Source organism: Catharus ustulatus, chromosome 7, assembly GCF_009819885.2.
Source record: "Catharus ustulatus isolate bCatUst1 chromosome 7, bCatUst1.pri.v2, whole genome shotgun sequence".
Lineage (NCBI taxonomy): Eukaryota > Metazoa > Chordata > Aves > Passeriformes > Turdidae > Catharus > Catharus ustulatus.
In genome coordinates, this window is record NC_046227.1 from 18502422 (window position 1) to 18528685 (window position 26264).

Below are 26264 nucleotides of genomic sequence, written 5' to 3' on the forward strand. Positions count from 1 at the left end.
CCAGGAATCAGCTGGGCAAGGCTCCAGATGGATAGTGTGACCAAAATAGCACTTCAGCTGTACTTATTTAGATAATTAGATGTGTGTCCAGAACACTTCCAGACTCGGCCACTATGCACTGGAGGATAGAAGGTAAATTGCTATAATGGCTAGTGGCAAAGTTTTATGTTGTGTTTCATATTTAGATAATACAAAAAACAAACCCAGGACAGAAGGGGGAAAGCAGTTTTGCCTGAACCATCACAGCTTTACCAGCAGCACTTTGGTGCTTTTAAATCAGTCTCTGTCTAAAATCAGGGAGATACATCAAAACTCAGCTTTCTACTGGAGATGTGGATCAGACTTAGTGTCAGCAGCCTATGAAAGGAGACACCCGGGTTCCCAGTGCCCACTGGCAAAGCAAGGTGCTCTATTCAGACTGCTGAACATCTGCTTTACTTGTCTGCACCCCACACTGGCATGACACAGAGCATGGGAGTGGCAATATCAGAGCAGCAGATGCCTGTGACTGAACAGTCACGACTACTTATCCCTCTGGGATATTGAACTGAGGCTTCTCTGTCTTCAGCTGGCTGGGGATTTAAATACTAATGACACTCATTTTCTTAGAGACTGGCATGGGATATTGGAATTCAGTAGCATTTGGCTGTATTTGGATAGCAATTGACTCAACAAATACTAAGTGAAACGTTTCTGTTATAGGTTATGTAAAACAGGAAAGAATAGCTTGTAACAAATAGTGAAGAAAAACTTACTGCTTTATAGGATCCATCTGACTTGAAGCAAGAGTCTTGAAATAAAAAACAAAGCTTCTGGAGTGAAGCTTTACTTCTGCTTGGAGTTCACAGTAGTATTGAGATGTAGTGTCTAGGAAAAGGATCTGTGAAAGAATGTAACTCCAACAATGCTAAATTTTATCTTCTCAACTTTTGTGTTAAGCCCTAGTCCCTTATTGAGAAACTTTGGACTTTTAGGTGCTCAAATACTAAAATGATGAATCTACGAAATGCAATGATGCCAATAGTCGAAAGCACAACTGATAAAATATATTTATAATTACTGGAAATATTATAATTCAGCCCTTCTCTCTTCTCTGGACTTTATTCTTTTACTGCCATTCTTGTAATTTGAAATGACACTGTCCAAATTCAGACACCTTTTAAAGTATTATTTTAGCTTTGTTGAGAGTATAGAAACCTGTAGCAGGCACTGTCTCCATGTGTACGCACAGACCCAGCACAGGAAGCTGAGAAGTCATCTGAGACCTCTGGACTCTCACAGCAGTGCAAACATCAAACATAAGCCATTGCTTAACCAACATTTTTCACTTGTAAGGGGTGAAGTGTCAGCATCTTTTCTCTTTATGACTCAAGCAGACAGGTCCTTAAAACTGTTCATCTTGTAGGAGAGAGGAGTATAAGATGTGAAGAGGATTACAACAGGGGAAGCAAACACTTGCCCTTGTGAATTTGTATGAACTATATTTAGAATTTAAATCCAAGCATAATTAAACAGTGCTAATGAGACAGAGGGACTTATCTTCATTTGGTGTATAATTGGTATCACTGATTTCCTCATTCATTTTTTCCTAGTTTTAAAGCCTTCTTGTTCCAGTGTGACTAGATGGTAAAAGCTACCCTGCAGAGAGAAAGTATGTGGCCTGGAGCTAAAATTCGATTGGAAGCCTTTTAAAGGATGCTGCTTTCTTGATAGCATTGATAGCTGACAGCAGAGACACCTGTGAATGTGTAGCCAACAGTCAAGCAAGTGTACCCTTGAAAAAATGCACACAATTTTACAATGACCATAATGGGGAAGAAAAGTTCACCTTTTCCAGTGAGGGAAACAAAATACAGTAAGAGTTTTAATAGTTGTAGGTATGTAATCCACCACTATTAACTGAAGTTTGAATTCCTTCTCAAGAATAGGCTCCAACTCATCCAAGAAAGTGAAGCTTGCATAGGAATTTTTGGTGACTTTTTGTGGTGGGCAAACTGCAGCAGGTCTGGGGGGAAGGTAAGAAGTCTTGCCCAACTTAAGTAGCTGTGAGCCCATAACCAGAACAGCAGTCTGTATTACAGCTCTGTGCCAACAGTTGATTATATTTCTGAGCAAAGGACAACAGCTACCTGCAGCTGCAGGGGCTCAACATTTTTTTTTACTTAGTCAAAGCCAGTAGACAAGTGGGTGTAATATGCAAAGTCAGGTTACCAAAGTTCCATTTTTGCTTTTCAGTTTTGTCTTTGGTTGGATTAATGCTCCTTTTAATTATGCCTCAAATGGATACAATTTTTTGAGGGTTTAATCCACATCTGTTGTTTCAAACTGCAGCAAAATCAGCTGTTTCATAAGGGGTAACACAACAGTGACTATGCCTGTACACTTCAGTGCTGCCATGCATGCCAGGGTGTATGTGCTTATCAGTTGACAGGGGTGCTCAGGAGATCACAGCACATTTGCTGTGCATCACATCCTAGTGGGAGAACTTGCAGCTGGAATCTGTTCTCAGTGACTGCCTGTAAAGATTCTTCAAACCCTCCTCCCTCCAAAGTGACCACCACTAACTAAATGCCTGTCCACCCACCGAGCCAAACCAGTTGAAAGAGGAGCACTACAGTGTCTGTGAGTAAGCTCTGCTGGCTAGGAAGAGGATAGAGTGAGATGAATCCCACAAAAACAACAAATGTTTTTCATCATAGTCCAGTAATTCAGTACAGACTTATCATTTGGGTTGCTGAACCCAAGACTTTTTGTCCTTTTCTGGAAGGGGATTTGGACACTTCCCTGCTAAGACTGCTATGCAGATTAATCTGAGACATAGGAATTTTTACAAACATTTGGTCTCAATTTCCCTTTGCTCAGTTTCACTGGACCACTCTGACTGTGTCACCCTCTTAAATATCCCTCTCTCTTTTGGAGGTGGTCTCTTTTGACTACTTAGGGCCCTGTTTACTGTTCCATAAGATGAGATTTGCAACTGTACTGGCTAGTTTATCATTGCCTAGCTAGGCTATTCAGTCAGCCCTCTAACTACTTACTGACTTACTGGGTTTAGCTTTCCAGGGGAACAGATAATTTTAGAAGTTGTTCTGCACCCCAAAAATGCCTTCATCTGCTTATATATTTCACAGAATGGCATGTCTGCTCCTTCTGCTTTTCCACAGTAACAGTCCAAGTGTTCAAGCTCTTAACACTGCCTTGTGGTTGAACAGCATTGAGAAAACACCATTGGTAACCAGAACTGAGAGCAGCAGCAAGTACAGCTGTTCCACTTGTAAGCACTCCAGAGCCACAGCCAATTGTCCACCGAGTCCTGCTGAAAAGATGCCCTTTTTCAAAAGCAGGATCTCTTTCTGACTGAGCTGTGAAAAAGAGGTCCTGACTGTCTACAGCTATGAAAAATCCCATTACTCTCAAATTGTCAGAGACTGGAGTCTTAAAAAAAATTGAAAGGTCTTATCACTGCTTTCTGCTGCCTTAAACATAATTTTCAATTACATTCCTTTTGAACCATGTTAGCTTAACTGCTGGGGAGTCCCACTGTCAGGATTAAACAGATGTTTTATTTTCCTAAAGGTGGGTGAAATAATAATCACCAGCTCTGCCTCACTGGCTGCCATGTGGTCTGGAATGGCGCCATATGCCGAGCACTCAGACTGCTGCAGACAGGAGGCTGGGGACATTATTTATTATTTGCCTAATCAATACTGTATTTCTTTCAGAAAGCACATTTCTATTCTTTTTAAGGGTAGATATGTACAGGACTCATCAAGCAACCTTCTCTGGTGAAGTACATCTTCTGTTTAAACAGCCAATATTCTGCTTGCACAGCATATGGGGCTAGAAGCAAAGACCTTGCACTTGGAGCTGCACTGTGCTCATGAGCTGCACCCAGCATCACAATCAGTTGTAGAGGTTGTTCAAGTTCAACCCCAATAACCATTTTCTTTTAATACTTTTGAAGAGTTCTTTTTGAAGGGGGTGTGGTGCTTTTCCTCCAGCACGCATACACGGTGTGGGTGGAGCAAGCTGCTTCCAGAGGCTGCCCTCTCTCTGGAAAACTGCTGCTGTGCCTTCACAATGTAGTGTCTCAGGTGGCAGGCATGGGGCAGTGTCTCTCTCCCACTGACTGACTTCTGATCCTCTCTCAGGCCAGCCCACATCTTCCACAGAAGCTGCAGGGCTCTGAGGTGAGCACAGGTTGGGGCTGGATGGGTGGTGTCCAGAGTGTGCAGAGCAATCCAGGCACTGGATGTGGGTGGTGACTTCTGCTCGATATCCAAGGAGAAGCAGTGGAAAATTCATGGGCACTCCTTGTATGAGGATGGTAAGAGGAATCCTCCACAAGAGGTGACAGTAGGACCCCTCTGCTCCGTGGAGTAGACAAGCAGAGTGTCAAATGCAGTGATTAGTGAGAAGACAACCATCTGGTTTCTGTCCTTTAACAGCTCTCTTTCATCATGTCTCTTCCTATACACAAGAAATTTCTCTGTGTTTTTGGCAACCCGTTGTAGCCTTTCTGAATCATACTACAAGGTCCAATCTACAAATGACAGGTAGAGTAAGGTGAAGAGAGAAAAAGGGAAGACAATAAAGTGGACAAGAAATTGGGAGGCCTTTAGGCCTTATCTTGAAGCATTGCCTCAGTAGCAAAGGTTATGGCAGCAACCACTAAGGCAGCAAGTCCTTTAGAGCAGGAGCTGGTAATGTACTTACTGGGGGAGGGTGTTGAGTTGTCAGAGGCAGAAGTTTGTAGACTGACAAGTAGGCATTGCAAAGACAGGAGTAAAGGCTGACACAAGTACTTCTGCAAATTGATCAGGGACTGGGGAGCAGCCTGTACCGAACTCCAGCAGTGCATATCTGCAGGTAAGGATGCACAAGTGTGCTCGTGTGTGAGTGACATGGCAGATTCCAAGAAGTGTTTGAAAAATATTTGGTTCAGTTCCCCACAGTCCTTAATAGTTTACCCTGTATTCCTCCAAGTCTTTCTATTCCATTATGATGCATAATTTTAGGCTAAAAATATTCTCAAGCGAAATCTGTATATTTTTGTTACTTCTAGTAGTTAGGAATGAAAAGAGTCAGGAACTGAGTCAGGAACAGTAAGTTCCTTTTCATATTAGTTAGTGCCCAGACTACACATGCGGTTTTGGGTTGTGGGGCTTTTGTCTTCTCTCTGAAGAGGTGTTACTGGTAAGATGGGTAAGAAACCTGTTTCAAATTAAAATGTAGCTTTGAAACAAAGGTAATTATTTCACAAATTCAGTAATTTCTAACATGGCATGTTATTTGGCAATACAAAAGCTTCCAGCTACTTTCTTCTTTTTTTAGAAGTTACAGTTGCTCTCTCAAAGGATTTACCCAAGTACTGTTTATATCGATTAAAACATCTCCTGTTGTCAGACTTCTGAGCCTTAGTAAAGCAGTGTCACTGCCTGAAACCACACTTTTTCTGTTCCCTGTTTCAAGTGAACACATATTTGTTTACCTGAGGGCATAAGCAGTATTGTGAAATAGCTTTTCACATATTTTCTTACAGTTCTAGCTTTTAACGTCATAGTTAATAATACTTGACTGATGACTCAGTTAATCCTGAGCTGATGTTTGCAAAAACTGCAACTTTTGTTTACAAATTCTGATGTTTCTTAAAGAAGTTGCACTGTTCCTCTGAGCCAGCTTCAGTTCCCTGATTCTTTCTTTTATATGTGCAAGCACTGCTTATGGTATGTGCACAGCTCCAAGCCCATGCAATGGGTAGGTACTTAGAAATGCCTGGATGGGAGGTTTAAAATCTTCAGTTTGATTTTAAAGACTATTTTGAAAACTCACTAAACAGAATTTCAGGGGATATCAGCTTGAAAGATAAGGGTGAGATGGCAGAAAAATGGTCATTGGAAAGTCTTAGCTGCTCTCTCAGTAAGTACCAAGAACTGGAAATTATTTCTATCATGCCAGCTGAGAATGCAGTGGGCTTTATTGAAGATTGGCTATTTGATTTGGCTACTCCATCTTGCATTTAGGAGTAACATCACTAAAACGAACTGTTTGTTCTTGAAAGCTGCCAGCAGAGGATGTTGGCAGATGAACTATGAGGTCTGCGAAAATATGAGTTCAGGCAGCAGGACCTGGACAGTGCTATAATGTCCTTTCTGCACATCAGAAGGTCCAGATGAGTCAACCCTCAGTGAGTCCCATTACCTCCAGTACCCCTCATCAAACTTGCTAATACTGTAATCGTCCACTGCAGGCTTTTCTTACATAACTAGCGAGCCTGTGTTGACTATGGGTTTTGCCACTTGAACTCATTCATGTCTCCTACGTTTTTAGCTTCTGTTGGGGTTTCATAACTCACCTAACCTGCAAGGGCCATGTACAAAGTATGTGAATATGCAACCACTTGCTGGCAGAGCAAACATCTCTCAGACAAGAGGATTGTTACTAAAATGTTGTTTTGTTGGCAGGATAGGCTTTCCCAGTTGCCCAAGGTGAGCCTGACCTCTGTGGTTGTTGAAGCCCTCTCTTGTGGGCAAGCTGAGCAATGTTGGAACGCAGCTTTTAAGATGGATTAACTGTGAACCTAACAAAGGAAACAGTTCAGAGAGAGTAAAAATTTTACATTGTGCAACTAAGGATGAAAGATAATTTTTGATCCTATAGGACAAGGTCACAGTCATCTTGTCAGTGAAGAGTAATGTTTGCAGCATCCTCCTGGGACTGAATTCTTCCTTTCCAGGAGCAAGAAGGCCAGTGGAGAAGCAGGCATGTAGCCAGTGGACAAGAGACGTCACTCTCCTGCTGTGAGTAAAAGTTACAAAATCGTGTGTACCACCTCACCCCTTCCACCCAGAGCAGGTCCCCATGTGCCTTTGAACTCTTTAATCTTGATGCAGTTTCATATGCACAAACCCAGAACTTTGTTACTAAACTAGAATCATGGGCACAGGCTGTTCCTAAGAAATTCCAGTCATCTACCCAAGTAAAATTCTGAATTGTTAACTGCATGCTGGCCTAAAGATAAACATGAATTAAGTTTTCAGGAAAAGGAGGTGTTTGTTCCTGGCTCAGCTCAGTAGCTTCTAGCCACCTTCTACAAATCTTAGATATTCCATAAAAAGGCAGATTACTATCCTTTAACTATTTTGCCAGGCCTGCAGGGCAGAAGTGCTGGAGATTCACACGAGCTAAATGAAGTTTTCTGGTTGACTGAGGCTGTGGATTTGGTTCTGGTTTATTTTGAGATTAGTTCTTGCACTTTAGGTGTTTAGCTTTAAAACTGTGCTATGGCAAGTGTTGGCTCTGACTGCAGCTAAAAAAACCCACAGTTTCTCCACAGATATTACAGGGAAATCAGTTTGAAGATTTTAGTTTTCTGACTTACAAGGTTTTTACTAGGAGGCACAGCACGGTACAAGACACTGTGCTGGACTACATAAATATATATTAAGCATGTATATGATATATTAATATATTAATTAATATATAATTAATATAATATATACTATATATTAAATACATATCGGTACTACCATGAAGAACGTACAAAGGAGGATTACAAGAATGTTATGAACAACAGACATTTAAAAATGAAGAAACACTTCTGCAGTCTGATTCTTGCCTAACATTACAGGATTCAAATTTAAAATGAAACAGATTCTAGGTGTCTAAGTGAAGAATCAAAAAATCTGAGCTTGGTGCCAGCTAGGCCTCCATGTTACAGTGATTATGAACTCTTGTTTGACTAGTACAGACAAAGCCTGTGTATAATCAAGGAAGACACAGTGCCACAATCAAATATCCCTGATCCTTATCTTGCCCCCTTTGACTTAATTCCATAATTAGCACTTAGATCATGGAGATGTTGGAACAATTATCCAGGCCTCTCCTTCAGCATTACAGTATCTCAGACAAGTCCCTGCCTGTAAGAATTTGCTTTCTTCAAAATTTTCACCCAGTCCCAGGATTAGCTTGACTAAAGTCAGCAAACTGCCAACAAAACTCTGAAACTTAGAAACAGCTTAAGCTCAGCCACTTTCTGCCTTCAGATCAGTTGGTTTTACAGCTCCCAAGCACCACCATTCCGTATCCAGCTGGCATCCATTTGACTACAGTTGCTGCTGGTGGGGAGGCAGGAACCAACCACTCTTGTTGCTGAGTCTTAGCCTGGAAATTCAGCCAAAAGAAACTAGTGCACGCCATCTCGTGGCTCTGCGCAGCTATTTCCCAGGAACGAGTGGAGCTCCAATTGCCACAAGGTTTGATGTGGACAGGATTTAAAAGATGGCTTTCAGAGGCTCAGACACACCACTATCTGATCCCCCCAGCCAAGAAACGTTAGTGCTTTGTCCACACTCCTGCCTTGCAGCCTGAGCAGCTGTTTCCTGGAGCAGCAGCAGAGCATCAAACTGCAAAAGGCCACTTCTTCAGCACACGCTCACATGGCTGTTGCAGCAACCCTGTCCTCGCAACAAATCCAAGGTGCCAGTGAACACAACCCCCATACCAGCCTTTGGTGGAGCAGGAAATTACTGTATTCATTTTAGAGTAGGTCATACACATGTAAATAATTTTTAATTACATGCAAGGTTGGGGATGTTCGTGGTACATCTATCTTCATCTACTGTTAAAGAACTCCATGTGTCAATACTTTAAACAAAGCTAATGTGCCTGTTCATAACTGTTCATTAACAGCTGAATACATGAACTCATGAAAACAAGGTTACATCAGCTGTCGGTGCTTTGGTGTAGCTTAAGTTTCTGTTCCTCCTTACTTTCTCTTTCTGGTGGGAAAATCAAGTAATGAAGAGACCCTTGCCAGAAGTGATTAAGGTACAATTTCATCATAACAAATTGAGGGAATTAAAAAAAGAGGGACAGAGTACAACTGTGTGACTTCAAGGCCTGTGTTTTCATTTTAAGTAGTAAGTGTTCAACTTTGCAATGCTTATCTTTTTAGCTTAGAGATTAAAGCTTAAATCTGCACCGCTGAATCAACTCCAAATCTGAAGTTGCATTATCTTCAGCAGAATTGCTGATGGTTCCACTGCTCTCGTAGCTGTCAAAAGGCGGGATATATAGTCAGCAACAAGGGACTTAAAATAGCTAACAGAAATGCAAAACTTCAGACTAAGCATCTTCTTTTGTCTGCTACTAGTGCACAAGACCTAAGAAAGTTTGTGGCTTGCTGTTGGAAAGCACAGATCATACCAGAGAACGCTGTGCCATACTGCAAGAACAAAAACATCTACCCAAGGACTCTAGTTCAAACCATCTGATCACAATCAGCAATTGCTCTAAATGTGGTTTGTGACAAACATATTTTTACTCTTCTTGCGTTGGAAGTGTTGCAGGAAAGGCTGTTAGACCTGTGAGGCTCAAGGAAGCTTGAAACCAACACACTTTCTCTGTTAGAGGAAAGAAAAGAGGGAACATCCTTCTTCTCATGTAAAGGTTTAATTTTGAGGTATATGACACTGGATTTACAAAGGTAAATAAAAATACATTCTGAGAAATAGCAAGTGCCCTACTTAGGAAGGCAGAGGGATTTCACACTCCAAGCAGCTGAGAAAATAAACTGCTCACAGTATGAAAAAGTATTTGGGGTCTGTCTTTCACATGGGCTTTTGCCATAACAAATGTCCAGGTGTGGGGCAGAGGAAAGACAAATATTAAGGTGATAAAGATAAGACAGGACAACAAGTATTAGATAAGGCTTCCACTGGAACGAATTATTTGAGATACTGTTATGATCAGAAGTCAGATACAACTACTGTTCCAAACACTGCTCAGGCAAACATTGCCAAAATTAATTATACAGCTGTTGAGACAGACTTCAGCTCCAGCCTGCTGATAATATGGGTATGTTTGCATATGCTTGTAGTAACCACATATAAATGAAATCCCAGTAATACAGAAGGACTGGAGTGGTACAGAAGAGTTTTCTGCATCAACTGTACCTGATAACAAAAGCAAGTTCTATCAGCTGGAGTATGGTGCACATAACAATTTCTACAAGTGTATAATCTACAGTTAATCTACAATTTTTGTCCTAAATATGAATTTTAAAAGCCAACTATGAATCATATGTAGGCAGATTTAATGACTCATTGCTGCAATGGATTTAACCACAAGTGCTGATCCTGACTGCCACTAAGATGTCTGGCATTCCCTCTTGGACCCGTTCCTCTGGAAGGGGGCAGATTTGTGCTAGAGAGAGCTAAGCTAAAAAGTTAAATGAGACATAAAGAATTTTTTAAAAAAAGTGCTATTTTGCCACACAAAGAATAAAATTCCAGGAATTTATTGCTATATGTATGCTTAATCCATTAATTCTTCTTACAGTAGTCATGAAGTGCCAAATTGTGTGCTACATTTAACATTCCATGTATTTCCTTCCCAATGCCATTTTACAGTGGGCGTATGAAACAACGCAGCAGTGGTCACAAAACATGGCTTGAGCATCTCTCCAGAGCTTAAAGACAAAGATTTGTATACAAGCTGAATAACAACATGTCAGTTAACAGGTCACTCAGCAATTTTAACAGAAATATCTTTAGGTGGAAGTTTTGCAGCGTTAAAATTCACAACTCAGACTAAACATTCTCATCCCCACTGTAGAAACAAGATACTTGCAAAGAACAAGAACTATGGTACGTAAATGTCACACGCAAGACCCGCTTCATTTCTATCAGAAGCAAAAATTGCTAATTATGAGCAAGGACAAGCCTAGCAGGGTAAGGCTGTCAGCCTATATTAAAAACATACCTCAGAGTTTGGCAGTGGAACTCTATTTACCACCTGGACTTTTTTTTGGTAACATACAAGTTCTTCCTCCCCCCAACACTTTATAAATCCCCTTTTATTTTTATTATACCTCCATATTATTTACAGGACTTCTAAAGATTAAGTACAAACTAGTATGAAATTAATGATAGCTTGCTTTTCAAATATGTATCCCATGGCTAAATAAATACCAAGCCAATCCAACAGAGTGATCTGGAGTTATGATTCAGAAGCTTGTGTATCTGTGATTCCAGTTGTTTTCTCATTAGCTGTGGAGGATTCATTTGATCTGTCAACAACAGTTGCCCTGGAAGTTGGAGTTGCACTATCCAAGGTGAGTACAGAGGTCTCCTCTACATTTTCAGTAGTGCCAGGGTTGATGGAAAAGCTTCCAGCCTGGGTAATAGAGGGAAGCAAATCTGTAGGCACTGTAGATGCCTCTGTGACCAAAGGAAGCATAGGAACACACTTGGGCGGCATTGACAGAGGCGTTATTCCCATCAGATGCAGAGGCGGCAAGGGGGGAAGGGGTTGCAAACCTAAAGAGAAAAAGGGCAAAAAAAGGCAGTGAGCTGCTGCCTCAAATGGTGTTTGTGCAGCACTGACTCAGCAGACTCATTTCAAGCCTGATACTTGTCAGATTTCAGAATTGAAGAACCAGAGTAAATTCACGGTTGCTTGTACCTCCCCGGAGGACTAGGTATTTAATGCATTAACATTAGTGAGGAGGTTTTTCTGGCCTTCACTGAAACTGCCAGAAACGGGAAGTTAATAAAAACCATATTCCATATAAGCTTCCAGTATTTTTTTGCTTATTCCATGTGCACCTTTAGCAGTTTGACTGAATTCAAAACTTTAAATCTAATATTAGTTAATAATTCTGGCATTCAGTTCAGGGAGCTCCAATCTCCTCATCTATCTTACAAGGAAACACTTCATCTTTTCTTGTACTCATAAATGATATACTTTCACTTTTGGCACAATCTCTTCTGAGATATAAATCAGGTAATACAAAATGAAACATCTGAACACAGATGCAGGTTTAGAACTAGTTTATCTAAAGACATATTCCTTGTCTACCTGATCTGGGCACTAACATCCACTCCCAACTCAGGCAAACATTTAATTTATCCCCTTCAGGACTCCCCTAGATGGCTCTAAATTCGAGTGTCAAGGATAACTCTAATTACAGAGTTTCAGTTTGCAGAAGCACATACCAGGTTGTATGATTTCTGGAACAATCTGTGGTGCAGGTAAATTAAGTTTGGACAGATCAGTCAGGTTAGGAAGCCCTGCTGGTAATGGCATCAGACCTAAGAGAAGAGTGGAACAGTTACAGACAGAAACTTAATATTGTCTTTTTCTAACTGTTTCTTAGATCTTGTTGAAAATTTAAAACATGCTTTGTATCTTGATCATAATTTTTACATGGAAGAAGGCAAATTCACCTGAATTTCAGCTTTTAAGTTGCACAGTGAGAAGATACCTACTGCAGGAAGTCTGGACTAACAAATACATAACCCCAAACCTTTCAGATTTTTCTGAGGAAAGCACAATCTTATTTCAGAATTACAAGTTTGCATTCCAAGTGCAGCTTTCAACAAAGGTAGCTGTTTCACCACAGGACTATACCAGAAGTTCTCCATTCCCAGTTTGAGTGGCAAACAATGATAATACGATTAAATACACAGTATTCCCTGATCCCTAATATTGATCACTCTATTATTTGTCTTTTCTACTTAGTTCATGACTAGAGTTAATAGAAAAATGTGTATCGAAAGGCAAGACAAAGGAACATTCAAAGTCAGAAAGGACTGAAAGTAGAAGAGAAACGTACAATGAATGCAACATATGGCCTTCCATCCCTGTGTTTGCTATGGAGCATCCTTTTGCTCCTGAATCACCCACTTCAGAAGAGCTTCATTTCTGGGACAAAGGCTCTATTCGTACTTTGTGTTTAGCTCAGAAAAGGCTAATTCAGAAATAAACTGTTGATACTACAGTATGAAGATAGAGAGGAGAAAAGTCTTAAAGCAAGGCCACAGTATAGAGATTTGATTAAAACCCAGCCATCTTTACCTACCCATGAATTCATTTGCTATGAAGGCTGACATAATCTCACTCAAAGAGCTTTCAGGTCAGCTACATGCAAAATCAGTTTGAATGTTTTTAAATCTGAAAAAAGCTGAACTTCATACAAATCCACTCAAATTTTAAACCTCCCACTATATTTAAGAAGAATGATTTCACTAGTACATCCATGCAAATTGCAAGAAATATTCTAATTTGCCTTTAAAAAAAACAATGACACTATTCCAAGAAAAAGGTGAACAGAATACAAAGAAAACTTTTATTTGCAGAGTTTAGGGATTAGGTGGTTGGGGAAGAAAAGGATAATAATCTTTCTCTGCCTGGTGAAAACAGAAAACTACTAACAAGTTCAGTCTGTGATTTCTTTGCCCATGTTTGCGTGCACTGAGCTCCACTGCATGTATTTTCTGTGTTAGAGGCTGCACCTCCAAGCATTATTTAATGGACACAGCTTTATCTACTTGTCTCATAACAAGCAAAACATAAAATACAGCTTCTTTAGTGTTTTGGAAGGCACAATTGAATCCTGTACCAGCATACCAATGCCACAGCAAAATCCTGTACAATCCTTATTTTACCCCTTGTGAATACTTCTGGAATAGTAGTGTTTGAAATGTTCATTATTATTAGGAAACAACCATGCTGTAGAAAGACTCTTACTTGTATAATGCCAATTTAAATTCCTATGTAATTCAGAAACAGTAACTGCAACATAAATTCTACATTCTTAGCCCTGTATTTATACCAGGAATAATGATCAAGCTGAGTATTTAAAAATGGGTTTCCAAAAATGTTGCAAATAGCAAAGCAAAACCTTTCCTGAGAAATCCTGAATACTGCATCTGTTGTGCAGGGAGCTCTAAAAGGTAAACTTGGTAACTTTTGTTGCCACGTCACTCCTCTGTGCCACACACACGCTGTGAACATACTCCAAGAAAAATAATTTTTCACACTGTAGAGGTTGTATAGAGAGAGATCTTACATAAAATGCATAAATTGTATGAAGTTATACCTTCCCCAAAAAGCAGTGGAAAAGACAGCTCTCCTCCCTTGCTCCCATAAGATTTTTGTTTCAGAAATGTTTTAAGAGATTCTACCTACTCACCTGGTAATGTAGTTGCTGGGTTAACTGGTGGCACAGAGGTAAGGGACTGACTGACTTGTGGTGGTAACAATGGAACTGTTGGAACACCTGGTGGGATACACAGGGGAAAAACATTGATTTTAAACATACAACACTTCATCTTCTTTCCCTAGGGAATACATATAAATAATTGCTTACAGGAGAATTACTATTTGCCTTAATATTAAAATGTGATAAGAAAAATAGTAGTCTAAGTAATACGCACAGTATTTTTAATAAAAGCTGTTTGCCACTATTTTATGAGCAAGTAAGGCACAAATGCAGTACATTGACCTTTCTTGTTGAGAAAAATTTATGAGAAAGTTTTATTCTCTCTTCTGCCTTCTATTCAATTAATAAGAAACATCTGAGTGAACAAAAAAGTCAGGCAAGCCACGCATTTCAGATCAGTTCCTTCCAATACCAACCTGTGTTGAGAACATTAGTGACAGTAGTTGAAGGTGAGCTAATAGAAAGTCCTGAAAGACTCTGCTCAAGGCCTGCTGACCCAGGAGGGAGGGTGGCTGAGGGATTAACTGAAGACAGCTGAACCTTATTGAAAGAGAAAAGAAAGATGCATCATTAGGGTTTGTTTCTACACGAACCAAGAGAAGCAGAAAAGCAATAAACATCATCATCCATTTTTACCAAGCTGAAAGAGAGGGACCACAACTTACCTCTGTGAAACCATCTTTTAGGGGACTGAGAGATGCACTAGGCAACTGTCCTGGGAGAGAAATTTTCTTTCCCTCTTCAAACGGACGAGTAGGTATCCTATGCAAATATCCATAACCAATGCCACATCCTAGGCTTTTAAAATATGAAGATTTTTCAGTCAGGCAAGTGACTTTACAACTACAGACTATAGCAAGCAATACATGAAGAACTCAAGACATCAACAACCTTCAAGGTAAATGCTGTACAACCTTCCCCTCCTGCACTCATGTTGCTTCCCTTTCTATGGACAAATAATCAATACAAAACAATTATTAAAGCAAAAACACTTCTGATATAACAATACTCTTTCCCTGTCTTTGTAGAAAACTTAAACCTAAAGCAGTTTTCAGGCTGGTGCTATAAGAAAGTTGCCCCATCCCCCTGTAACACATTGTCTCCTTACCTGCCTTCTCCACCCCAGGCAGAATTTGGAGTAATCACCACTTCCCGACAATTATCTGTGTCTGTGTTGTACACATAAAGTTTTAATGGCTTTGCTTCATGCGTTTCAATAAGGGAAAAAAGATCTTCAGACTGCAAAAAGATATAAATGAGTAAGGGCTTTCTTGTCCTTATTTTATCATTTGCATTAGATTTATCATCCTAGTCCTGATTTTCTGTATGGACTCTGGTAACAGCCACATGCTGCAGTTGCTGCTGTGCTGGTGTTTTACCACAAGGTCAACTTTAAAATGCATTTTGCAGCACAATTCGGAAGACGTGGCACAACCCAGATTTCAAATCTGCTATTCAAAATACTAATTTTAGAACACAAAATTTGTATCTGACTTCATGAAGACATTTAAGAGCAGTTCTTATTTCCACGATTGCCTTTAAGAAGAGGCAATGCCTCTTCCATGCCAAAGCTCCTTCCTCTTTGCATTTGATTTCCATTCGCACTGAACAGAGACAGAGATGTTTCATACTGCCCTGGTACAATTGGGACTTTTGTAAGGAAAAAATAAAGACTTTATTTTTATATACTTACCTCATTCATGACAGTATCTGCTCCAATTATATAGTCACTGTGAGGTCTAAGTCCAGCTAATGCAGCAGGAGAATTTGGCTCCACTTCCTGGTTTTAAGATGGAAAGTTACAAACACTATGTAACTGTCAGGGTGCAGCAGAACAGACAGGTATGCATCTTCATAGAAGCTCTGAGGCAGACAAACTGGTCACGTTTTCAACACAGTAATGAACTAATGCAACAGTGGCTCTGTGGCAGTCCCTTTCCATATGGTTCTGGTGTTGTACCAAATACAGTATCTCTGAGTGTTGTACAAACCCATTCCTTAAATACAAGACTTGACAATATACTCAAAAATATACATTTGTAGTTCAGAGGTCTTCCCAAACCCAAAATCAAAGCCAGTTTGATCAATGAGACCAGTCTGATCTCATGACTTGTTAGCTATATCCCCTGCAAGTTACTTTTAAACAGAAAGGCAGAAACAGCAGTGATGAGAATACTTCCAAGTCTATACGTACCAAGACGTGCCAGACATTTTCATTGGCCCCATCAAAGCTGCAGAAGCGGATGCTCACTCCCAGGAGGCCTTGCCCACCCCACATGTTGCTGGGGGTTACTGATGTTTCTCTCAATTCCAGTGTTTTGCTACTGTACACAAGCATTTTTACAGGTTTTTCAACATTTGCTTTCAGCAGGTCCTTGAGAGTGTCATTGTCTTTATTCTGTGAATGTTTAAACAAGAGCTTGGCTCAGTGTTTGACAGAACAAGTGTTCAGTTCTACAGCAACACTTCTATTTCAAAGATGCTACACTGTGCATTACTAGAACATGTATTAACAGCTGCTTTGTAACAGGTTTCCAGTCGCTTCACAAGTCTAGAATACAACTCTGGAATAACCCTGGAACTTCACAGTAGCAGGTCATACTTTCCAAAAATGAAAACACTTCAACTGGTTCAGAGGCTTTCTTGAACCCAGGCACATGGGTGCAGAGCTTCCCACAGCTGCGTTTTTCCACTGCTATCGTGGTCTGACAGCTCTGCTTGAAAGCTCCCCCCATGCCTCCTGCCCAGCCAACAGCTCTGACAGCAGCTTTTCACTCAACCTCTCCGGACTATGTGAAGTCTGTGAGTTCTCACGGAAGCAGACAGAACTAGGGGGGTGCCAGCATAAGCCATGAGGGGTGGATCAGCAGGCAATTCTGTCTTGGTGCAGATGTCTGCAGGGAGCATATATGCCTTATTCTCCAGCTAAACTCGACAGAACTGTTCCTACAGTGAAGGAAATCAATTCCTGATGCAGTTTGCCTTCATCATTTTAAAGAAGAAGAAATATTTTATATACATTTAAATAAAAATCCATTGGTTTACCTATAACTACCAGATTCTCAACACATTGTTTATATTAAAAGTTATAAAATAGCAACACACTTACCAATCTTGAACCATTAATGGACACAATAAAATCAAAGAATGGCTCCAATCCAGCTCTATGCCCCGGTGAGTTTTCTTGTACCTAACAAAGTTAAACAAGAATTTAGTAAAAGCATTCCAGTGCTGATTCATAGATAGAATTACATTTCTACTTCTGCCAACTGTAGTTCTAGAAACTACTTATGTTTGTATGTATAATTTTAAAATATTCATATATAATCTACAGAACCAAAAACATCCCTCCCTTAAAAAAATAAAATACATTTTAAAAGAATTAGTAATTTATAAACTGAGGAATGACACAGCAATAGCCCCTCCCTGGGAAAAGCAGTACTTAACAGTTGCATCACATAAATTTTAAGTGCTCGTTTCAAGAAAGAAGATTATAGGAAAGTACAAGGTTAGTGAATTCTGAAAAGGTTGGTTAAAAGTACTATTTTTCCAGTCATACCAACATTGGACCTCACTTTCTATCTCATGCTTACTAAAGGAAGAGGAAAGTCACATCTGTAAGCACAAGTTATTATCTCATGATTAAACATCACCTGGTGACATTCTTGAGACATGGAGGGCATCTGTACAACCAGTGATTTCATTAACAGACCTTCAAGTTGCAGGAAAAGAGACATGCAATTTTGCAGCCATGGCAGCTCAAATAATTCAACCACTCCACTAAGACAAGGCCTAAGTTTTGGATACACACTGCTCCCAGAAGCTAGAAGTATGCTTTTAATTCCAAATGGAGTAACTGAGATACATTTTGCCAATCTAGTTTTTTACTATTGCTAGCATTGCTGACAATGAAAAGTAACCTCAATATGGCTGTCAAATTCTTCCTACAGCTTTTTTAGCAAAGACAATCTTTTTCTGTGTGGAAGCTGATTCATTTTACCCATTGCCTTTTTCTTTTATGTTCTACAATCACCTTCCAAAAAGATCTAAAAAACATTACCCTTTACAGTGCAGTTCCTTACATTACATGTTATTCTACCTGATAGAAGTGATAAAAATTTATTTGATTGTTCAATATTGGCCTGATTCTGCAGAAATTGAGTTTTCTTAATATGACTTATCTTGAACAAAATATTCTAATATGAAATTTAAAAGTGCTTGATTACTAATAAAACTGTTCATCTTAAATTTTATCTCTGCCCAACATATTCACAAAATCAGATTACTTGTGGGTAACAGATGCCCAAAGCTTAGAACATTAGTCACATAATTTAAATCTGGAATTAGTAATTCCAGAGTCATACCACACACACACTGACTGTTGTCCAAGATTTGTAAAGCAGTAAAAAAAGTATGAAACCAACAATCTCCCAAAGTAATAAGAATCACTGAGACAACAATAACATCCATAAAGTCCTCATTTATAATTTCTAATGAGACCTTGAAATGTGGCTGCAAAGGTACCTCTTCGAGATGCCTGGATGCTCCTTGGAAATAATTTTCTACAGCTGGGGTACAGGTATTCTCCCTCTCCAAGTAGTAAGTGTATGGAACCACATCTCCCAATCACCAAATATCCTGCAGTCCCTGTAACTAGATCCAAACTACTGTCTCCATGTTACTTAACCTGTCTGTTCAAGGTGGCTCCCACCAAGAACCAGAGATCAGACACCAAACTGTGCACCAGGTAGCAAGGTAAAAGTACAAGCTAAGCTGCATGGGGCAGACACCCTGGTTCCAGCTGCACAGAAACTCCCAGCATACTGTGGATTTGGCTTTGGCATTTGTGGACTGTTTCTAGAGCTCATTTAGCTGTAGATATTCAAACTTGCAATAATGTAGGGCTACCTGAGAACAGCCTCCACAAACAGAAATTTTAGCTTAAGAGAAAAGCCACAGAGAGGCTAAAATTCACTATATGAATTATTCTTCCCAAATGCAGAAAACATTTATTTACCATGGTGAACACTTGAGACCTCCCTGCCAAAGAGAGGTTAAATAGTTTCATGAAAGGAGAATTTAAAAACTCTGTTTTCCTATAAACATGATCTATAATGGCATTTTCAGACATGCAATTTCTCTTGTAATCAAGTAATTCAGAACATCCTCTCTTTTCCTGTGTTTGAGTGGTGAATGTAGGATGAGTTTACACTGTTTGTTCTTCTTCCCTCAGTTTAGAGAAGTGACATGAAAACACTAACAGCTTCTCTTCTTATGCCACCAAATATTGCATAGTTCATATAAGAACTTAGTTTGTGTTTTTAATGAACCAGACATACAGGCTTTATACCAGAATTTACTCAGCAGATTGCTTCAGAACTTTCTGGGGAAACAGTTTTAAAGACATAACATGTGTTAGCTAAACCTCAGCATGAAAAATCAGTACATCTGGCATAACACATCAGATTTTTGGGACTGGATATATGTCATGGCCTTGAAATTATGAAAGGCCAGACTTCATCTCATTCAGAGATTTTCCTCCATTTCTCAATGAAATTCTTTGAAATAAAAGACCAAACTACTACACCACATCACAACAACCCCCCCACCTCCTGACAATATCCCTCCCTAATGACCTCCAAGAGATTATATCCCGACTGATCCAAGAGCGGCCAGTATTCAACAGAGCAACATTTTGAATTAAGATGGAGTACATACAATATATGAGAACCACATATGTTCAGCCTCCATCAAACTCAAGCTCACTGACCCCTGGGATGTATAAATAATTTACTTAGAATACTAAATCTGTGTTCTGCTCCAAACTGATGAAGGGACTGAGAGAGTTTTCAAGTTCCAAACGACTAGTTTGCAGAACATATCTTCAGATGTTGAAATCACAATCCTGAACATCTCTGCATAGTTTGTTTCTCAGTGGGCATGTAAAAACTACCAGGAAGCTGTAGCTAAAAGAAAACAAGCCCTTACAGATGCATCAGTCACAGCTCAGAACCAGGTACGTGCATCACTTCTGTCATCCTGCCATGCACAGGTTGTCATAAAGTTTCCTATTTCCCTGGTCTACCTTCACTGATAGAAAAGCATGCTTACACCTGGCAGTCCCAGAAATGCCACCCAGAAATTCCAAATCCATTCCACACAAAAAGTCTCCTCCTTTAAGAGGTGATATGCTCAGCCCTGCACAACCATTGCACTGACCCCATACAGATTTTGCCACACCATCTCCCTTTCAGTCACTACCTGCCCAATTCATCACCACCACACAGTGCCAAATGCACAATACAGCTCTCTGCTCCAAGCTCTGTGGCCTTGATTCTCTTCCAGAAGCAACAGCAACAAAGGATGACCAGGGACCTTAGAAAATACAAGGACACAAATTATTCCACCTCTATTAAGGATGTAAATAATAAAGATTCCATGGATATGTACATCAACTCTGTGTCTCCTGAGCAATTTGGCTTTATGCAGCTTTGCTGGGTGTCCCAAGTATTTAGTAGCTTGCCTTTGTAATTGAATAATTGCTGAGAAATAACCAAGTAATATCATTTACAACAGATGCTACTGCAGGCAAGATACCATCCCTAGCAGCTTGGGAAGCCTGATTCTCTCAAAGCCAGCTGTTATACAAGTCACAGACCCATATGGGTAAATGCCATGACTTTCTAACAATAGAGACAAACAGTAGCACAGGAAATGTGGAGAAGCTGTGGCAATGCAATGCCAGAGCTTTTTAAGAGCAAATGAAGAAAACCTCTATCAAATGCTGAATATCAGAGGGCAGAAAAGGGTCTCACACAGTGCTGCAGGATTTCAGTTTCTCACCAAGATGACAGCAGGGCTGCTGAGTACACAGATTACACACTGATTTCACTTTTAATTCACTGTCAAGAATTAAACAGTAAAAAGATTTCAAGGTGAATACACCAATTTTAATTTACGGTACTAAAAAGACTTTCCTGGTAAACATATGAAGTTTTCCTTTGCTGAACACTGTTCCCAAAACTGTTATTCTATGCCCACTCAGTATACATTGCACATTACACATTTTAAGAAGTCTGCTCAGCACAAATTGAAGCCCCAAGAGAGCAGTGTAATTGCAAATGAAATTAGGCACAGAAACGAAGGCTCTGACCACTTCTGAAAGTCAGTTACCTTATACTAGTTTTTAAACTTTCAGAAGCTTAGCCTCAAGCATTAAATACATAACTTCCAAGGCCTTCTTTTTTCCCCGCATATTAAACTCTTCCCAGTATTCTACTTTATTAGCAAAGAAAGACTGAAAGGTTTTTCTGTAGTTCTTCCACCCACTGCATAACTGGCAGTAAAATTTCATTATGTATCATAGATAAGCAATTCCTGTTAAATCTGACAGAATCTCTTGGATTTCTGTCAGTTATTTTAATACATTGTGTAACTGAATTCAATTTCTTGATGAAACACAGTTTCCAAAAACAAAAGCTTTGTAAGTTTTTTGTAAGAAAACAGATTCTGTCTAGTAGAGAACCTTTTATTTTAGCAGAAAGAATTTAACTCAAACTTTTAAAATGTGAACCTCCCTTAAAAGATAAGTCATCACTTCACGCAACATGTTTGTATCACTATTACAACAAACCAAAGCACTCAAACAAGAGTGGGAAATCTAAACTTTGGGCACTGCTGCTCAGTATCTTTTAGGGAGAACACCACATAACATGGCAGCATACAAATTCCTCAAAGATAAGAATTCTCATGTAGATTCTTACAACAATTTAGTTTGGAAAAGACCTCTATGATCATCAAGTCCAACCATTAACCCAGCACTTAAAATTCACGTTAAATTCAACCCAAACGCCACATCTACGCATGTTCTGAATGTTTTTGGGGATGGCAATTAAAATACTTCCCTGGGCAGCCTATTCCAATATCTGACCATCCTTGATGAAGAAAGTTTTCCTAAAGTGCAATCTAAATCTCTCCTGGTGCAGCTTGAGGCTCCTTCCTCTTGTTGTGTCACTTGCTACCTAAGAGAAGAGGCTGACCCTCACCCTGCTACAGTAATTTCACACCGTAAGGTGCACCCCGTGAGTGGTGAGTCAGCAAATTTCGCAACTTTGTAGATCATATAAGGCACACCGGACTATAAGGTGCACTTTTTTTTTGCAGCGAGGATCCGCCCCCAGCTCCCCCCGTGTGGTTGCTGGCCGAGGCCCCGCCTCAACCCAGCAGCCATGGGTCCCCGGGTCCCCCTGTACCCGGCGGGGCTGGGCTATGCCTGCCGCTGCTTGGCCGTGCCTCCCTGGGTTGGGGCATGCCCGCCGCCGCTCCATGCCGCCTCCACGGGGGTGGGGCACGCCTGCCGGGGCACTGTGGGCCCCCGGGCCCCCCTGCACCCAGCAGCCCCGGCTCCACGGCCCTGCCTCCACCCGGCAGCCGTGACCCCACAGCCCCACCTCCACCCAGCAGCTGCGGCCTCACGGCCCCGCCTCCACCCGGCAGCCGCGGCCCTGCTGGCTCCCCCCGCGGTTCGTGGCTCACACTTCCGGGTTGGCAAATTTCCGAACTTTTGCCCATATATAAGGCGCACTGGACTATAAGGCGCACTTACGGGTTCGGGTGAAAATTTTAGTCAAAAGGGTGCGCCTTATAGTCGTGAAATTACTGTACTCTCTCCTCTCAGGGAGTTGCAGAGAGCCATGAGGTCTCCCCTGAGCTCCTCTTCTCCAGGTTAAACACCCCCAGCCCACTCAGCTGCTCCTCACAGGACTTGTGCTCCAGAGCGTCTCTGGACCTATTCCAGCACCTCAATATCTGTCATGTACTGAGGCGCCCAGAACTGGACACAGCACTTGAGGTGTGACCTCACCAGTGCCCAGTACAGGACAATCACTGCCCTGGTCCTGTTGGCCACACTACTCCTGATACAGGTCAGGATGCCGCCTGCGCACACTAGCTCATGTTCAGCTGCTCTCAACCAGCATCCCCAGACCTTTTCCACTGGGCCACTTTCCAGTCACTGCCCCAGCCATAGGGCTGTTGTGACATCATCTACTAGCTGAATAAACTGTCAGGTCATGACATCAGCCTGGCCAAACTACAGTCGTTTCACACTGCTGAGCAAGAAAATTACTCAAAATTTTCCTTCATTCTGTTTTGAAGAGCAGAAACAAACACATACTGAGCGACACAAAGAGTCAGGCAGTTGGTCTAATCAGCTACACACCTTATGTTAAAGGAAACTTGAGGAGAATTGCTTCAAACAAATGACTCATTACTAGGTCTACTTATGACATGACTTGGGCAACAAACAGAACACTGGGTAACCTTTTCTTCCTCTTACCAAAAAAAACCCAAAAGCGTTACATTTTAATGTCTAGAACACCAGCAATACAACCAGTGCAAATTCTGCTGTCAAGCATGCATATGATGAAATTCTTTTCCTTTGACAGCATTTAAGTCCTGGAAGGTTCCTAATTCCTGTTACAACTGCACTGGTGATAAAGCTCACAATGAAAGCAATATTGCACAGATTATCAGCAGATGTAGCCAAAAGAATTAAGTAATCTGCAAATCTTACATTGAAAATTAATGATGTTAGTGTTCACTTGCTGCATATACTTCTGTCCCTGTTTGAAGAGCAGAGAGAGACACTTTTTACTAGTTTTGTGGGGAGGCAGCATGTACAGTCTAAAAGTCTCACTCTAAAAAACTTGTAACTGGCAAGTCTCAGTCTGCTCATCTCTCTAGCAACTTGTGCTTGGCTCCTGCAGTCACACTGAACAATGTAAACTCTTTGTTTCACAGCCATTTAACCCATATTTTTCACTTATCTGCCTTACCCAAACAAATTCTTCCAATAATTGAAACCTTTTTCTGACACTTCTATAATTTTCCCACATGTAATGAAATCTTTCAAACAATCACTTTACATTATTTACAGAAGCTTGGTTTTATCAAAGAAATCTGATCTTACTTGAATTAGATCTGTAACACTGGAAGACTACTGCTGTTTTCCATCCACCTCTCTCATTTACCTCATTAAAGTACTGAGCTCAGAAAGAAAACGTACTTAAGAGTAAATTAGAACTAAACATCAGTTTTCCTTGACCCCAAGTTCTACTGAAGGTCAATCCATGCAGATAGAGCACTTGTGCAGAGCTCCTCTGACAGTGTGAGCTCAACACTGTCTGTAGCAAACTAACTACAGAATGGTAACTGGAAAATTAAACTTGGAAAAACAAGAGAGGGAAATTCTAGTCACATTCGTGCATTTCAATAAAAAACATCCCAAATTACAACTGTTAGGACGGGATCATGATGCAGTTTAAGATGCCTGCCCACAGACAAAGAGTAATCACTCATTACTGTGACATGTCAAGACATCAGTAAGAAGACAAGGCAGTGAAAAATAGCGGTATCAGTCAGTTTAATACAGCAAGCAGGTCCTTTCCTGTGTTTAATATAAATAAGGATGTCCTCTTGGAAATCAACTTCTTTAATGTGCACCTCTCAATTACATTTGCAAAGACTGGCAATCAAACACTGCCATTTTGGGATATATCAAAAACATTACAACAAAAAAGTGCCTAAATGAAAACAAAAGCGCAGATCCAAGCAGGATTACAAGAAAAATGAGTAGATTCTAATTCACGAAAGAGATTAATCTCAATTTATTAACATGCTTTAATCAAACAGTATGAACTCATAAATGTGATGTAACTGATATACTAACTGCAAAGTACATGCTGGTTTTACAGGTCTCCAAAGTAAAAAGTTAATGAAATTTACACTGTACTATGCTAAAAAAAGGAAAGAAAAGTCTGCCAGTTTTACCAACCTGCAGAATAGTTTCTGTGTGGGAAAAGACAAAATGTACTGACACAAATTAGTAACACTAATATTAAATAACACATTAATATTAAAGGGGAGAAAAAAACCCACTCTCACTTTAGTCTATACATAAATTTTAACGGAATGTTTGGATTTGATCAGAACATCAGTATTTGCTCCTCAAAAGCAGTGACCTTATCCAAAAGGCTCTGATTCCAACAAACACACCAGCCCAGCACGGCACCCAGAGTGAGGGCACTCACACTCCCGCTACCCGTGCTGTGGGCAGGACTGACTCCAGCACAGTCCCTGTGCCCCAGAGCCTCAGATTCCACAGCAGCACCTGGGAACCATTCTGCTCGCTAAAAGCAAAAGGAAGGGCTTTCAAAAGGCTGCTCACAAAACCCCAAGAATGCAGCCTATTATGATATTTTGTATTTCACATACAAACCCCAAGTTTTGTGGCCACAATGGGAACAAAACCAATGTGCCTATGAAAAACAGTACTTCCAGTGGAGTTGCAGCCCTCAGGTGTGCTGCCTGCCATGGGAGCACCGCGATCCGACACCCCTGAACCACTGCGGAGGGACAGCAGCTACGGTCCACGGTGCAGCGACCGGGACAAGCCTGACGCGTTATCCCGGGAGCACCTGAGCGCAGCCCGGACTCGCGGGCTGGGTGTGGACAGCGTGGAGGAGAGGTCGCCTCGCCCTCAAAGGCTGCCCAAACCCAGCTTCGCCTCCCATGCTCCAGCCCGCCGGCCTGGTCATACGAAGGCACAACTTGGCAGCACGACCCGGCCCGGGAATTGCTTATTCTGGACCAATTCTTCCTCCAGACTTCCCAAATCCGGGAGCGGCAGCGCGGGCCCGGCGCACCTCAGCGCTCCCGCGAGCCGCGGCGGAGCCCCGGCGGCCCCGCTGCCCAAGCGCGTCCCCGGGGCCGAGCGGGGAGCGCGGCGGGGCCGCCCCGGGAGCCCCCGGGCCGCTCCAGCGCGGCCCCGCGGCGGGACAGACCCCGCGCCCACGGGACCCCGGCGGGCTGAGTGTCCGGGGCGCCCGGTCGGGCCGCGCCGCCCTTACCCGCAGGACATGGTAGCCCTCGGTGCCGCCGCCGGGGATGTCGATGCTCTGCGAGGCGCCCATGGCCGCAAACGCGCCGCGACGGGGACGTGGCACCGCGCGCTGCCCCCGCCCGGCGCCAGGCGGGGCCCTACGGCGGCCGCGAGGGGCCACGGCCGCGCTCCAGGCTGGCGCCCTGTCGCCCCCTGGCGGCCGAGGGCGGCGGCGCCATGTGCGGGGCGGGGGCTCCCGACGGTGCTAGACGGGAAGAGTTAATGAATTTATTAGTGTGTGTTAGCTACATGAGTAAGGGATAGTAAGTGTGTGCACAGAACATAAAGGTGGCAGGGCATAACATATACTGCCTC

The 26264-nt window shown here is 41.6% G+C and overlaps 1 protein-coding gene across 1 annotated transcript; it reads right to left on the bottom strand.

Moving 5' to 3' along the window:
- Positions 1-10284: 10284 nt before the first annotated feature.
- On the bottom strand, positions 10285-26041 carry GORASP2 (golgi reassembly stacking protein 2). Its single transcript, XM_033065071.2, has 10 exons — positions 25918-26041; positions 17118-17198; positions 16203-16406; positions 15702-15788; positions 15117-15247; positions 14674-14806; positions 14425-14548; positions 13979-14065; positions 12000-12095; positions 10285-11321 (listed from the first exon to the last, which is right to left on the bottom strand). The coding sequence occupies exons 1-10, from the start codon at positions 25978-25980 to the stop codon at positions 11002-11004; spliced, it is 1326 nt and encodes a 441-aa protein (XP_032920962.1). The 5' UTR covers positions 25981-26041; the 3' UTR covers positions 10285-11001.
- Positions 26042-26264: the final 223 nt, after the last annotated feature.

Excerpts from the sequence above, each read along its gene's own strand:
- GORASP2 (XM_033065071.2), bottom strand. The coding sequence starts at position 25,980 with ATGGGCGCCTCGCAGAGCATCGACATCCCCGGCGGCGGCACCGAGGGC. Across the intron at positions 16,407-17,117 it reads CCATTAATGGTTCAAGATTG|AATAAAGACAATGACACTCT; the intron begins GTAAGTGTGTTG and ends AAACATTCACAG. Across the intron at positions 15,248-15,701 it reads CAGATACTGTCATGAATGAG|TCTGAAGATCTTTTTTCCCT; the intron begins GTAAGTATATAA and ends ATCTTTTTGCAG.